The 16,364-nt window shown below is 38.2% G+C and overlaps 1 protein-coding gene across 1 annotated transcript; it reads left to right on the forward strand.

Moving 5' to 3' along the window:
* Window positions 1-1,977: 1,977 nt before the first annotated feature.
* emx2 (empty spiracles homeobox 2) lies at window positions 1,978-6,813 on the forward strand. Its single transcript, XM_047029400.1, has 3 exons — window positions 1,978-2,679; window positions 4,039-4,223; window positions 5,663-6,813. Exons 1-3 carry the CDS (start codon window positions 2,289-2,291, stop codon window positions 5,828-5,830), a joined length of 744 nt encoding a protein of 247 aa, XP_046885356.1. The 5' UTR covers window positions 1,978-2,288; the 3' UTR covers window positions 5,831-6,813.
* The last annotated feature ends 9,551 nt before the right edge of the window (window positions 6,814-16,364 follow it).

Below are 16,364 nucleotides of genomic sequence, written 5' to 3' on the forward strand. Positions count from 1 at the left end.
GCTTAGAAACTTACAGAATATAACTGAAAATAATATCAACCAGTCACTTTCTCTGGATATTTTAGCAGGATCGAGGCCTAGGCTAAAGTAAAATAATTCAAAAAAGAGCAACCAATAGGTGCCGCAATACTGAATCTTGCAGCTAACTCACAAAGAGCAAGGAGACAAAACAGATTGAGACAAGTGTAGCCTATCTTAACATTAATTAAATATTATTTGAAACATATTCTTTATCAAACATTAATCCACTTATAAATCAATAGCCTAAATCAAATATATTTGCTAGCGAAAAGGTTGATAAAGTATTTTAAGTTATAATTGACGATTGACGCCGCTATTAACCTATTAATAGTAGGTAGGCAATAAATACATTTTTATAGTAGACTTGTATTACTATAATTTATATAAGCCTACTAAGTTATTGTTATAATTGCCTATTTTGCAGCAGTTGACGCAAACGTGGTGCAAAGCTTATGACTCTATAAAACGTCTGACATAAGATGGGCTATAATATTAAAGATAAACAGGCTAGCCGGTATAACAACAGAACAAGACCAAATGTCCAACAGTGTACCCATGAGGCAAAGCTACCAGGCAATCTGGCCTACAAGTAGGCCTCAATTACTAATGTTGGGGTATGTAACACAATGTTGAACTTTCAATATTCCATGTGATGTAGTCTAAAATTCATTTTAGTTTTAGGATATATTTTGCTATAGAACATTTCTCCTTGGTTATGACCACCTTATGTGTTGTAATACAGTTAATGCTCAGGCTACTTAAGTAGCTTTTGACTAATCTAAACTTAAGCCAATATTTTGGGGGCTACAGTGTACTGTATACAACTGGGGTGAATGTGGTATAATTTTACAAATTGTTATAAAACAACAACAACTGTAAAACTAATAAGATGCATAATAAGGTAAACAATGCAGGAAGAAAATATGAAATGCAAATAAGAATGTTACAATGTAACAGTAGGCCTAGTAGGCTGCGGCCTACGTGGTAATAAGACTTACTTGGCTAATAATCTAGGCGATAATGTTTATAATCCAAATTGGGCTATTGCATAGGCTAAATAAAATGTACATAGGCAAAACATTTGTGATATTAATCCAAGCATTGAAGTCGTCAAAAATATGGCCTTTACAGTTTCTCTTTGGTTGACATAGCATGGCTGGCGTTGTTGAATGAACCAACACATTTGAACTCTTTTATTTATTAGGAACTATTTAAAATATCGGCTACTTCGATGTAGCTACAGCCTATATGTGACCAAACTCATCAGTGGAGACAACGCATTTGAAACTATGGCATCCGAAGGGACTTTTAAAGTAAAATGTTATATACATATAGTGTATGATAGCCTATTGACTTAGCCTACATTTGAATGCGAATTAAATAAACATCACGACCATCCAATAGATTCAGTATAGCCTATACGAATCAATATTTTGCCTAATTAATTTCAATACCCAAACTAAAAGCTCCCGGATAGACAAAATTAGAATTAGGCTTAGAATTAAAAAAAATCATTTTTGTAATGACTGAAACCAAACAACACTATAGCCTAAATTGTACATAAAGTCAAGTGTGGAATTAATAAATCCACACAGACGGTGTATTCATATGACTAGTCAATGCATTAGTTTCATAAGGTATTTACTAGCTAAATTTGCCATATAGATCTAATTTATGAAGTCGAATCTTCAACGGACTTATCCTATAGGAAAGTGGCAGTATACTGCTATTTTAAAATACATGAGGGAAATAAGGGCTTCGACTGTCCTCAGGCCTCGTCGGTAGACATAAATGCAAACGTAAGTACCTTGAGCTTTTCTACTGGTTCAGCTGAGTATGTTAAATGTTCTGAAGATCTGGTTCTGAACGAATCCGTTCCGTTTTGCTCGAGTCCGCCTCTCTGTGCCTGTTCCCATTGACGCACTTAAAGACTCTTCCCTCAACCTTAAGGCGAGTAGCAGCGACCAATCACCATGCCATTACAGGCTTCAGAGGAAGCTGTTTATGTGACTCCAGCGCTAATTAGGCTCATGAACTAACAAATCGCTTGCACAACTGGCGAGGAACCGATCACATCCATGGATTGTCTGGAGCAGTCGGCTATCTTTATGGCGATTTGTTGATACTTTCGGCTTCTATTCTTTCTACAATCCGTTTCAGAGTTATTTATTGCTGACAAACTTTCGTCTTTCTTCGGTGTGGAGTATTTTCTAGCGAAAACGCCTGCACCTCTTCAACTTAAACTGGGGAATTTTGACTACCAAACCATGTTTCAACCTACACCGAAGAGGTGTTTCACTATTGAATCGTTGGTAGCGAAGGATAATCCTCTACCGGCGTCGAGGTCCGAGGAACCCATTCGACCAGCGGCTCTCAGCTATGCAAACTCGGGCCAGATGAATCCATTTCTTAACGGCTTTCATTCCAGCGGCAGGGGCGTCTATTCAAATCCGGACTTGGTGTTCGCTGAGGCGGTTTCACATCCTACAAACTCCGCTGTCCCAGTGCATTCAGTACCCCCACCACATGCTTTGGCTGCTCACCCTCTTTCATCCTCACATAGTCCGCACCCTCTTTTTGCCAGCCAGCAAAGGGACCCCTCAACCTTTTACCCATGGCTAATACATAGATATAGGTACTTGGGACACAGATTTCAAGGTAAGAATTAGTTTCCACTTTTACGCACTTATTGGGCTATAAAAAACTTCACAGTTATTAGAATGTTCGACATTGACGTTGAGTTCAAAGTAGGTGAAGTCAAACTGAACACCCGATTAGATTGTGTTCATAATTCATATATATTTTTTAAATTAAATTCAGAGTTGACTGTTTTTCGTTTCATATTGCTAAATGAGAAATGAACATTTGAAATGGATGCCTGCAAATGACAAAAATCGATGTAGCCTAATTTTTTTGTAATATTTAAGGAAGAACGTAGGCTATAGGCCTATATGCTTTGACGTAAATTAAAACTGTGAATTAAAATAGCATCTAACAATTTCACTTATTTTTCGAAAGTTTGACCTTTTACATTTTTTCAACACGCGGCCTAATTGCACAATAGCCTACCCAAAGGATACCATATTTTATAAACTGTTATTGTGTGACTGTTTTAGGTACTTAAAAATAGGCTACACAAAATAGTTCGTTTGAAGCATGTGTATCCTTATAGTTCAGTAACGCTTTGCGGTGGGAAGTTATAGCCAATTCATTTAAATTGCGATAATTGGAGTTTTAATTTCTATTTCTCCCATTGGTGTTTATATCAACACATCTCCCCTAAATATTTATATATATATATATAGGATATATTTATATATATATAGTCTCTCTCTCTCTCTCTCTCTCTCTCTTTCTCTCTCTCTCTCTCTCTCTCTCTCTCTCTCTCTCTCTCTCTCTCTCTCATATATATATATATATATATATATATATATATATATATATATATATATATATATAGGCTATGTGTGTGTGTGTGTGTGATGTTTTTATAGAATATAAAATAAATTAGGCCTATAATGAAATGTGTGTAAACATAGCCTCTTGTTTGTAGGCCTATTGCTTTAAATAATACGAGATTTAAATGTAGGCTAAGGGGACATTGGCAATGCTTCTTCTGAAACCAAATACTGATAGGCTATGTCCTATCGTTCACGCGTTTAAGCTACAATGCGATGGCTTGTGTTTTGTGAGCGAATTTTGAAACGTCAGCCTACATTTCCTTGGCGAATTTGTTGGCTTCTGATGGATGGTCAATAACTTAACCTGAAGCACACCTTATATTTAGCCTATGATAAGTTATCTTTTGTTTAAACATATGTGCTTAATTCACAGTTATTTGTACAAAATATAGGAACAATTAGGATGTTGTCAGTTGTCTTGGAACTTTCTATCCTACCTAAAAGAGAAGTGGCCCAGGCTAAAGCATAGCCTAGAATGCACCTGCTCATATGGTTATTTTCACAATGGAAATCATCCGGCGGTTTTAATAAAAATCCATTCCAATTTCGTTTTCAGGAAACGAAACCAGCCCGGAGAGCTTCCTATTGCACAATGCACTGGCCAGAAAACCCAAAAGAATTCGGACAGCTTTTTCACCCTCGCAACTTCTGCGGCTTGAGCACGCTTTTGAAAAAAACCATTACGTCGTAGGAGCCGAAAGAAAACAGCTTGCACACAGCCTTAGCCTCACAGAAACTCAGGTAAGAATATTATCTTCATAATAAACACATATACTCCGTCAATCCACATGGGTTTGAATTGAAGACAAATTAGGCTGCACCAAACATAGGCCATTGATTCGACTTTAATTAAGATAAAAATGTAGCCTAAAACTCACGAATATAGCCTATGCACAGAAAGCCTTTCTGAATAATCAAACCACATAGGCTATAGCGGAATGCAGCCCCCCTAATATACAATTTTGTTTCATAAAAAATATTTTGGATTTTTGGTTGAACAGTGAAAGTACTGTTTTTGTGTCCCGGGGTAGACCACACTATCAATTCCACAAGCGTATCAAATTCAGCAGTGTCCATTAGTATAGGCTACATTGACGTGTTTTGGATTGTCTATTGTAGCTAAGTGTTTGCTAATAATTATATGGAAAGAAATAGTAAAATGGGTTGGTTCTAGAGGATTTTTATTTTATTTATGTATTTATTTTTGCAACCCGTAGTTTCCGAGAGACTTGCATGAAAATAATTGTGACCCATTCACCATTGACCCGAAGGATTTATGGATGAAACCCATGATGATCATAACCTCGTTTTAGGCAGGGTTGAATTACTTTGTTATGGGGGGAAGGTTTCCATTTAAAATGGAGGGCAACTAACCAGTTAACCATTTTAGGGGATCTACGGGATAGCCTAGGCCCTATGCTACTTAAGAATAAGGCGGACTCAATGAATTTCCCGAGACATATTAAGATCGTGTTTTAGCCTATCAGCATATGGATCAGTCGATGTCTATTGTCCCAGTGTCAGTGCTGGTTCTTTTATGAACGGACCCTCTTAAAAGGGTAGGAGGGAGAAATGAACCATCACCTACTTCAATTAGCTGACTGAAAGCACATTAAATGCACCTCACTTGCAAAGCTGACTGACGAATGTGTCAATAGGCCTATGCAGCCTGGACGTATCTGAAATAAAATAGCCTACATTTATGAATCTGTGTATATATAATATGTATTTCGGAAATGTGAATTTCTACAATTGTTAGGGTATCAGGCTGTCACGTTTAAATAATTATCCTTTATGCAAATGATTATTTGTCTATTGTCCCAAATGTAGATAATGAAAGTGTAGCCTGCCTACCTTAGGCCTACAGTAGACTATGCACTTTGTTGACCTACATTAGGCCCACCAAAACATCCATGCCCTTTACAGGCATGTGTGTTTAACCTAGGCTATATAAAAAATGTCCAAACGCTTAAACGCTTAAAAAAGTATTTTTTATATATAGCCTACTTTTACCGCATGAGCTACTCTGCACCGGATAATAGGCTACTCTAGGCCATGTAAAAACATCATAGCCCATACAAAAGACAATTGTTTCTTCTGTTAGTTTTGCATTGACTTGGGTAGTGGAAGTTTCTGTCAAAGTCGAATTTATTAAAAAAAATCGTATTTATTTTCTTTAGGTAAAAGTGTGGTTTCAGAACCGAAGAACCAAGTTCAAACGCCAAAAGTTGGAAGAGGAGGGTTCGGAGTCACAGCAAAAGAAGAAGGGAACCCATCACATAAACCGATGGAGACTCGCAACTAAACAAGGAAGTCCAGAGGAAATCGACGTCACGTCAGACGATTGAAAGACTAAATTGTTTGAACATGGGACATCAGCGTGTCGTGAAGGATGACATGGATAACGATGTTTAAAGACAGAGAGAGGGTAAAGCCAATGTCACATTTCGATTCTACGGAGATCGGCAGCTGAGGGTGAGATAGATCCTATTGGTGGCACTGCTGTCACTACTATGGTTCTGTCAATCCGTATCAAATTGCCTTGGCAAAAGTGATTGACAGTGTCGCAGTCCACCTGACCCCTTCCACGCACCAACCCACCACTACAATTTCACACGTATCACCCAAAAATGTATCTCCAATTCACATTGGACATTTGCACTTCTGAAAGTTAAAAGTTTCCACTCAAGATACCAAAATACAAAACTGTTTTTGTAAAACTTGAAATGCATGGTAGAATTTCTGGTAGTTGTTTTAATTTGACACATTACTAAAAAATAACTTGTTTTTACTCTATTTTCAATCTCAGAGATGTTGTGCTTCTTCCTTTTTACAAAGTGTGCAGTCTTTTAATTAATAATTCTCGTGTTAAAGTGATTGTGAAAACAGTATGAAGTAGCGGTGCTGCGTTATAGTGTTTTTAAAGAAAAGAATAATTAAAATTAATTTCAAAACTTTATAAAAGTTTATCATACCACAGATAAAGTACTTTAAAGGAAGGTATCAGGACATTCCTTTAATCTAAAGCTTTACCAAGTATCCGTTATTCTGGCCCTAGCATTGTCAGGTCTTGACCCTCCCATGAGAGTTGCCACGAAGGACTATTACAGAATTGACAGCCGTAGAGGCGAGAAATCTTCAAGCACTGAGCGTATTCCATGTACAGAGATACTAAAAGTTAATGTTTCTGTTAAACCCTCTTTTACCAGAATGTAAATACTTTTGTGTTTGTGTTAAGTTTGCTACAATTTTAACACAAAGTATACTTCCAAGAAGTATGTAATTGTCAATATTTTGTCAATAAAGTTTTATCAATATGATACATGAGCATTAAAAGCACAGAGGTTTGATTCAAAACAGTTTTTCGAGCATCTTTGAAGAGGATCATGTCACAACAAGCTCTTCAGAGTTTCTCCATTGTTTACAATTTGGCCACTAATCTTGGTTCCATCTAAGACCTAGATATTTTTGTAAGTCAATCGCATAATAAGACGCCCATGAAACTATGACAGTCGTGTCTAGATGGTACGAAGACGCTGGTTTTAACAACAGACATTTTCTGTGGCAAGTGGTTGTTTTGCATGGTGCAGTCTGATAGGCAGCATTAATCAGTTTTATTTAGGGGGACCAGCGTCTGGTCTGTTCAGGCTACAAAGAGTCCTACGATCTTTTGTGAAAGTGCAAATCAGTTTAGGCAATTATCATGCGAGTAATATGAGGGGAAAAGGGGTTGCATTGCCCAGTGGTCCACTTTAATCTCTTAATCCGTGGATCCAAGGGGCTTGGTTGGACATAATTTAGTACAATCTGACTACCCCTCACGTTGCGATAAGAGAAGGTTGCAATGTGCCGCAAAATGGGATCTTTGTTCAAAATCTTGTCTTGCACAGACATATAGGCTACACACGCTGCCTTGATCGCAAACAAAATAATAACCAAAATTTGTATTTTAGTGTGCTTGTGTGGGAAAATGAACGTGGAGGTTATTGATTTATTTTGTTGACATTCTTTAACAAGTCAATGCACAGGGTTAAAATATTAATTGAACCAACTAAAATAGCCTAAGCCATGTGCTATAATCTATAATGTATATTACATTAGCCTCGATTCATCTAATTTAAGACATTTTATGATGCGAGGTGTGGTGTTTGTTTCTATAATTGTTTCACAGCTTGAGAATTCGCTTTTCCAAAGAGGGGGGACGTTATATACAAACTATGTATGGGGAATTTAAAATCGGCCCATGGACTATAACAGCAATAAAAATCTTCAGAGAATACCATTAGCTTTGAAAAAACCCTAAAAGCTTTATTACACACCCAGCTTTGAAAAAAGGGGATTAGAAGACTGAAAGGGTCCCACAATAGTTAGAAGAAAAGGTTTCATGCTAATGAGGTTAATGCCCTTTGTATCTCCGGACTCCACAACTTCATTACTCCTATCTCGGGCAACACCGAGCGGCTCAGAGCGCGCAATCCACTCGAGCTTTTCCCTACCCTGCCTAAAGAAGGATTTGATAGCAGTCCTGTTCAAACTAGATAATTATATCTTTTCAAGTTGGAATTAAGATAAAGAAAGTGCAGAGAAGGCGGTGAGCCTTGATCCGCTGCAAACAAATTTGGCGCACTTTCTCCCCACGCCGTGCCTCAATAGGCAGGACTGTCCCCTCATTATGGCTGCATGGGTCTCCTTCTATTCATTTTTCACTCGTTTGATTAAATGAGCTATGCTTTTGAATTCAACGACAGATAATTGTATGAAACGGAATGAAATATATTTTACAGTACCTGTAATAGCTGTTAGGGGTATTGACCAAGTTTGTTTTATCTATACGCCTACATGATGGTTGACATTACAGTGTGGGCTACATTTGAAATTTGAGGAGCTTGCGGGACAATGCAAATGACATAGATTATAGAATAACTGTAAGTCTTTACAGCCCATACAACATCACATAGGCCTATCTCAATTATGTTGAACATTTGAATTTCATTCTATATGTAGGCCTATTGGCTTTCAAATACATTTCGGCGTATATACCCTAGGACTTCAGGCACATGAAGCTGTTGAGATCCTTAACATATTATTTTGATGTAATGTTTTTTATAATTTCCCTTTATTTCACATTTTTATCATGCACTGAGCCAGATGTAAACAGCGGAAAAGGGAAAAATCATGTAAAACTGGAGTGCACCTGTCCCGAGAGAGACTAATGAAAGTAGCCTATGTTTCCGAAAGTTTCTTTCAGTTACACAAGTGTAGGGACTTGTGACCCGCTTATCTAACCTTGCAATGCGTGCCCTCTCCGGGGCAAAGGGTTTTTATGCGTTGTCCGCTTATGGAAAGGCAAACTATCAATCATACCTGTTTCTAATTAAAGTGATCGTACCTATATATCCTTTAAAGGCCCCTCAATGCTCACGAAGTGGCATTTGTATTTTGGTTCTGAGTTTGTCCGTGGCTCATTAGCTTACCTGATGTGAAATGATTATACATCATTAAAAATAATATCCTATCAAATGACCCCACTGACCCAAAGCCAGCAATTACTACCTTAAATTAGGAAATGTCCGCTGACACCAGTTTGCGCAAGATAGCATGCATGGAGTCCTTAGGAATGTTGTCCATTATGCGCATCCAATGAAAGCGCTTTGAGTTTGGAAATATCTTACATGCGTGGGTTGTCCTGCATGTGCATGACGCACTGATGTAAATCTCTCCTTTCACCTTTCCGATACATTAGAACATGATACACAATTGGTTTGGCTGATATGTTGTTTAAATTGTAGTTTTAGATATTATAACCTTAAAAAACAAAGTTGTAAGCAAAAGTGTGCGCTTTTAGACTAGCACAGGCAACGTTATGACACATGCATTGAATGCCTGACCTTTATATCATCACCTTCCAGTCTATAATTCAATCTTTCTGAGGTGAGCTTCTACACGCACTGTCAGAATCTGACGTCAAGACAAACTTGATCCATCCCGTTTACAAATTGAGTCTGAAATTGATCCTCGAAACGAGAGAATGAACCCTACACAATTCCCTTGGCCTTGACATAAGGTACAGCAATAAATATACAAGACTAATGAGCAATTACCATATAATCACCCTCCAAATAGCTTAGGTCTATATAATAATGAATTAAACATTCTACTGTCTCATATTCAGTTTCTCTCTGTATTATTAACGAGAGAACGGCAATTGTGGTGTGCGGTGCACTACTATGATGAGATGATTATGTTTTCCAAACACAGCCATTTCAATTTTTCCAATGCTTCAAGAGCAGCTGGTTTTAAGCCGGATCGAAGAACCATAGCCCGACGACTTTTTAAATGACACTGACCAGTCAGTCTCTCTCTCTCTCTCTCTCTCTCTCTCTCTCTCTCTCTCTCTCTCTCTCTCTCTCTCTCTCTCTCTCTCTCTCTCTCTCTCACACACACACACCACACACACACACACACACTTGACACTGTGAATACAGAAATCAGAATACGAATGCTACTTGTAGGCCTACACCATAAAAATAAATTGCATTCGATAGACTGCGTGCAGATATCTGAGAGGTCTAATGACTGAACATGTATGATGGCGCAACTTGCATTTAATATTATAATATATTTGTGTATTGTATTATATAACTAATTAGTGTGCTTTTATATACGTTGCCCTTACATAATACTTCATATGTAATACTTCATCAAACAATGTACATTTTGTGAGGGTTTTCATTTGTGAAATCATTTGTGAAATTATTGTCTATGGTTTAGATTAAATCCCAGATAAACTTTCTTACACAAATAGTCAAGCACGCACGCAAACACACACATGGGCGCACATAACACACTAACACACACACACACACACACACACACACACACGCACACACACACACACACACACACACACACACACACACACACACACACACCCACACAAACACACACACACACACAGATCAAATTCATGAAGAGCAACAGTTTCCGAATAAGAGAACCTCATCGACATCCTCGCCGCCAAATACAGAACAATACTACATGTATATAATTTGGGGCGTAAATATATATTGAAAGCTATTTGCGAGAGTTATAATATTCTCTCTCTCTCTGACAATAAAACGTGTATCATAATGGTTATGAACGGTTTTCACAATGTTAGTAAACACAGGCTACGTGAGTTAATAGTTGAGCGGCACATGGACATTCTCTATTAAACTTTTTACTTAAAATAAGTTGTAACGACATGTGGTCTAGATGGGATCTGGAACTCACTGGGAACAACAGTGATAAATTGTCCATTTTATAATTAAACATTCATAGCTTTTCGTTGAGATGGGAAGACAGAAACTTTTTCCACCTGTAGACGTCTCTCTCTCTGCCTGTCAGTCTCGTGTACATGGGCTTGTGGCCAAAGACCCGCAACATGCTTCCAGAGGAGTCTGAGTACTGCTCCAGCATCTGCTTGAACTTGACCAACTCAGAGCAATTTCTCGCGCTACAAGGCCCGATAGGAATGCTACAGAGTGCATGCCTGTACGCAGGTAAGTAAGCTCAAAATCAATAGCACATTTTGTACTCTTGTAGTTCATACATATCAACAACCTAAATGTGTCATGTTTGGGATTTTTTATGTCGGTGGCCTGCCAAGGTAAATTCATCAATTGTATAAAGGTCCTATAAGATTTCAATATGCCCATTGTATTTAATATTTTTAAATTCATATGAGTTTATCATATTCTGATGGTGCTAATCGTTTAGTCAAATAGAAGATTATCAATCCTTACTTAAATTTTTTGAATTCAAAAACATTTTATGCAGATTACATTCACAACTAACATTCCCCTCTTTGCACTAATGTGTAGCATATGGCCGGACTGTACACCTGATAAAATACCTCAGGGGCCTTGCAGTTTGGAAAATCCTCAATTCGCTCCCTAAATTAAACAAACAATAGCCTCACTAAATATATCACATGTGCTTGCCAAACTGTTTTGTCTCACTTGACCTGCAAGTCCCCTCCCACATCATCAGCTTGAATAAGTGTATGTGATTGCTGACAACAAAGGGCCAGGTTGGGCCATAAACTCTTGGATGCAAAAACATTTGTCAGAAAATGCACCAATAATGGCATATAAGTAGTATCTCAGTATCTACTTCTCATTGTGTAAAAAAAATATTGTTTTGTCAGTCTACACAAAAAATACCCAATTGAATAAGAGTGGCCAAAAATGTCCTTTTGTTTGCCAGGAGTATGTTTATGGATGGATATGAGTGGTCATGGTAACACTGGAGCTTGTTGAAAAGCTGAAGGACCAGCACAATGTTTTGCCACTTTATTTAAACTATCCACAAGTGAGTGGTGTTGTGGCATTCCTGGTTTGGCAAGATACATTTTTCAATTTTTGTGATCAGTTTGTTTAAAATAAAGAAAAGTAATATGTAGATGCAAATGGTCGCATTAGAATATATGTCGATTTTGCTATTTGTTGCAAAACCTCAACTGGTCAATTGACAGTACTTTGCATTACGGTGAATCATTTGATTCTGATAGGTTTGGGGTTTTGTAAGGGTTACAGTTAGGCATGCAACTCAGAGTGGCTTAGGGCACAGCATTTGGTTGTTTCATAACCCCAAGTATCTCAGAAAATCCATCCAAAAGCTTAGCAATTTTAACCTATTGAACTATTCAGAAATTCATAACAGTTTACCAATTTCTCAGTTGCACAAATGGTTGGTTTTTCAAATACTGTGCTGAGCATGCTGGATGCATCTTGATTCACTGCAGCATGAGAGGCATTGGCCCAGTACAGACATGGACATTTTCAGAACCCTGGTGCTTTTGACCAACTTTGAGAGGGCAAAGGGATTGAGACAAGTGGTCTGGCTGCTAAAGTAATATCATGCGATTGATGCTTGGCAGAGATAGATGTCGATGGACTATGCAGGATGTGCTGCTTTGCACTTTGTCAAGTGTCAATGTTGAAAGGACAGTTCATGATAAGGAACATGATGAATTCTCAAGAAATCGAATGTCACTACTTATGAAATAATTTACTGAAAAAAATAGCTTACTCTTATTTTTTAAAGACAGTTTGATGATCAATTTTTGGAATCCAGTCATTGATTGACAGTCATTGGTATATGTATTCAGCAGCACTAGTTGATGGATAGGTGTTTATAAAGATAGATTGTGCTGACTCAGCCATGGAAAGGCATATGGCTCTGGAGGACTGAATCTCATTGATTTCCCATAGACATCTAAGTGGGGAACACTTCATTGAGAAGAACAGACTGCGATCTGTCTGTTAAACTAATATTTGTTTATTAGCAGACTACTTGACAGTTGATGAATAAATGGACTGTTAGAAAAAGTTTTAATAAAGGATCTGCTAGAGGAAGCTCCAGGTAGGTCATAGCAAGGCCAGGTAGTACTCTATGTCTATAGGATTTTCAGTGTTTGAACAGCATTGCATGCAAAATAGATGGCTTGTTGATATCAGTCCAATTGTGTGATGAGTAAGAATGCTTGGATCTTAAAAACCAAGCTGATGTTAGAGTATTATTTATATAGCTATAACGGGCACCTTAGCAGTGCCTCAGAAAGTGAATTAAACTAAACAAATTCTAGACAATCATTCACATACACTCTGCAATGCTCTACATCCACAATCTACATTGCCAAGCTTACTCATTGAATGTGAGGGACACGAACATTGTCTAATGATCTCAAGTAGAGTTTCCAAGAGGACCCTCTAATTAATAAAAAACACAACTCATTTCAAGGGTTTTATGTAAGCTTAAGGTGAAATAATGACTTTGCTTTTGTAGCACTATTCTCAAACCAAGAGGACTTTAAAGCTGAAACAGCAACGTTTTTTTGAAGCATAACTTGTCTCCAGGTTGTGAAAAAAACGTAACTACATTGCCACTATTTCTGCAAATTTAACCCAACACATTAAAGTGAAATGGACAGATGGCTTTCGGTTTTTGTAAATCATAACAATAACCAAACCACCATTCCCTCTTTTATCAATTATATCCAGGATAAAAGACATACACTCGTATTAGGTTAGCATTACTTTCTTTGCATTTTTGCAAATGAATTGAGGGAATGTTGACATATTACAGTTGCTTACAGTCAGAAAGCAGTGTTTTCATTCAAGTGTCTCAAACATCATTTGCATTCCTCCTATGAGTGGGTCTCCTATGTGTTGATAGGAGGTTAATTGCTTATAAGTTTATAAGTGCTTCAGGTTGTTTTGTATTTGAAGGTGAGGACACAGCAAATCAGACCACTTCACACATGAAAGGAAGTGGCTCTGTTTGATTCTCTGCACCTCTCTTACCCTGGTTCTTGCTGTCCTTTTAGGGGACTCCAGAGGCTAGTTAAAAGGTGTCTGATTCTCACCATGAATCTAATTAGATCTCTGACTGAGATCTTAACATTTTCTTGAGAGAAAAAAAACTGCACAGAGGAAAAAGGTGTTAAAACACCAGACCTTTTATTCTCCTTCATTGCACTCCAGGCCAACCGATCCCCTACCCCCTTCTTTTCCAGAGAAAAACAAAGTCCAGCAAGCTAATGAAGTTTGTAATTAAGGAGATTCTGTCAGGCTGAATAGGTAATTAGCACATGGTTTCTTGGGGGTGTTAAGGGTCCAGGCTCATCAGAGCAGAGGCTGCATGTATGACCAGGGAGAACACCCTTTCAGACCTCTACAAAGGGGCCAAGGGAAAAAAAGAAAAGCAGGAGGGCTCGTTTTCACCTGCGATGACTTCAGCTCTCCGGAGTCCACTTTGGGAGAAAGGGTTTTCTTGCTGTTAGGTAGGTAGATGAGGTAGACCTCTAAAACATAAATACAATTTGAGAATTTAGTTCAGAAAGACCTTTGATGAACTGAAAGCAAAGCACAATGCTTTTTCAGAAGCAAAGATCAGTGAACGGTCAATTATTTTGATTTATTTGATTTATTTCAAGATTTTAGACCATAAAATAAAAATATTGTCCCAAATGATATACAGTGGTAGAGTATGAGGCCATGTAGCTTTCATAATATAGCTTACCTGCTGAAGAATTGTTTTGTAAAATGTTTTTTACATGAACGTTGTACACTGCTATGTGATTGACCATACATTCCAGAGAATTTGTGATGTGAGAATAAATACTATTTGTAGACATTGGATGGAACCAAGCAAGCAGCTGACAGACAGGGCAACTCTGTGTTCTTGTGGAAGACGGTTCCATTCTAATTATCACGTTTACTTCAGATTCGTTGACTGTGACGCTGATAAAGGAAGTTCACCTGGCCTCAATTAACTATATTTATCTCAGATTATCCCTCCATATAATTTCTGCTGCAGCAAAAAGATAATCATTATAAAGAGCCACGATACACAGGATACATTTATTTTATGCCAAAGTGACATCTCAGAAGATAGAAACTTGAAAAACAGGGCTGTTAAGTTTGGTATGACTGATATGAAAGAATGGTCTTTATCACTAATTTGCTTGTGCTGATACATTCTTTGGCTTTGCTGGGCACTGCAAAATATATTTGACATTACTACATCTCCAGCATTTCAATATTTTCTTTTCTATTTTCTGTCACTAATTGTAGATTAAGCTGCACAAACAGGTAAAAAAAGTATAAAGGCAATGGATGGCCTGGGGATCTCTAGTTTATTGTACTGCCCCCCGCAGTGAAGAACAAACAAAGTTACTACACAGGAGATCAGAGATGGCTACAGATTGCTCTATTTCCATGGGGTGGCCAAATTGATGTATCTCCTTGATACAGTAGAACTGCTCTCTTCTCTTATTAGTAAGGCTCTTTGATCTTGGGCTCACCTCTGCATTCCTGAAAATCATTTACACTGTTTAGACTGGAAGTGTCCTGCTGCAAGGCACAACACCTGGGTTTTGAACCCATGACCTCACAGCTGAGTGTGCTCACTGAAGCCCTTCTGCCTCCCGGTCAGCATAAGGATCAGCATGGACAGACAAGCCCAAGACTATTCATTTCCTGCTTTGCCTCAAACCATCCTCCCTCTTGAAAAACTCTACCTGTTTTCAGGTGATATTATCAAAATGTCCAATGTATGACCTAAGTCACATCAACACCAACACACACCAACACACACACACACACACACACACACACACACACACACACACACACACACACACACACACACACACACACACACACACACACACACACACACACACGCATACACACAACATCTTATGTTGTCACAGCAGAACCAGTTTAGCTGGTTTACTGTGAAGCAATGACCAAGGACTGTGTAAAATGTCGAGTGTGAGGTGTAGGCTACATCGTTTTAAACTGTACCTTCGACATCTGTATAATGATAATAATAGTAATAATGTGAGAAAGGGCAGGGGGCATGGACATGGTGAAGCGTCTTGTCTTGAGAATGGGGAATGTTGGCTGGACTGCCTGTGTTTTGCTTATGTTTAGCAGGTGTCTGTTGTGGTTTGACCTACATGGAGGATGTTCTACGTATGCTGCTTCCTCACACATTAGTTTCAGCAAAATTGCTTTGAGTGGGAGGTGTGCCCTGCCCATCCTTCATGATCCACAGTGACCCCTCTCTTTGGAGTGCTGCAGGCAGAGTTGGAGATAAAGAAGCTGAAGAACGGTTTTAGGAATCCTAAATATTAGTGGCAGTAAATCAACGCACATGGCCTATGGGTAGCAATTATCTTTTTCTCACTAATAAATCCCTCTGGTCCTAGATAAGATGGTTTTGCATCACGGCCAATAAAATAGTCAGATACCGAGCTTGAGATAGGTGAGGTTTAGCCAGTAAATGATGGCTAAGTAGTATACTGTGTCCTACTTTAGATGATATGAAGAT

Source organism: Hypomesus transpacificus, chromosome 11 (assembly GCF_021917145.1).
Source record: "Hypomesus transpacificus isolate Combined female chromosome 11, fHypTra1, whole genome shotgun sequence".
Taxonomy (NCBI): domain Eukaryota; kingdom Metazoa; phylum Chordata; class Actinopteri; order Osmeriformes; family Osmeridae; genus Hypomesus; species Hypomesus transpacificus.

Bases quoted from the DNA above. Each gene is read 5' to 3' on its own strand.
- emx2 (XM_047029400.1), top strand. From the start codon at position 2,289: ATGTTTCAACCTACACCGAAGAGGTGTTTCACTATTGAATCGTTGGTA. The intron at 2,680-4,038 runs GTAAGAATTAGT...TTTCGTTTTCAG, and splicing joins CTTGGGACACAGATTTCAAG to GAAACGAAACCAGCCCGGAG. The intron at 4,224-5,662 runs GTAAGAATATTA...TATTTTCTTTAG, and splicing joins TTAGCCTCACAGAAACTCAG to GTAAAAGTGTGGTTTCAGAA.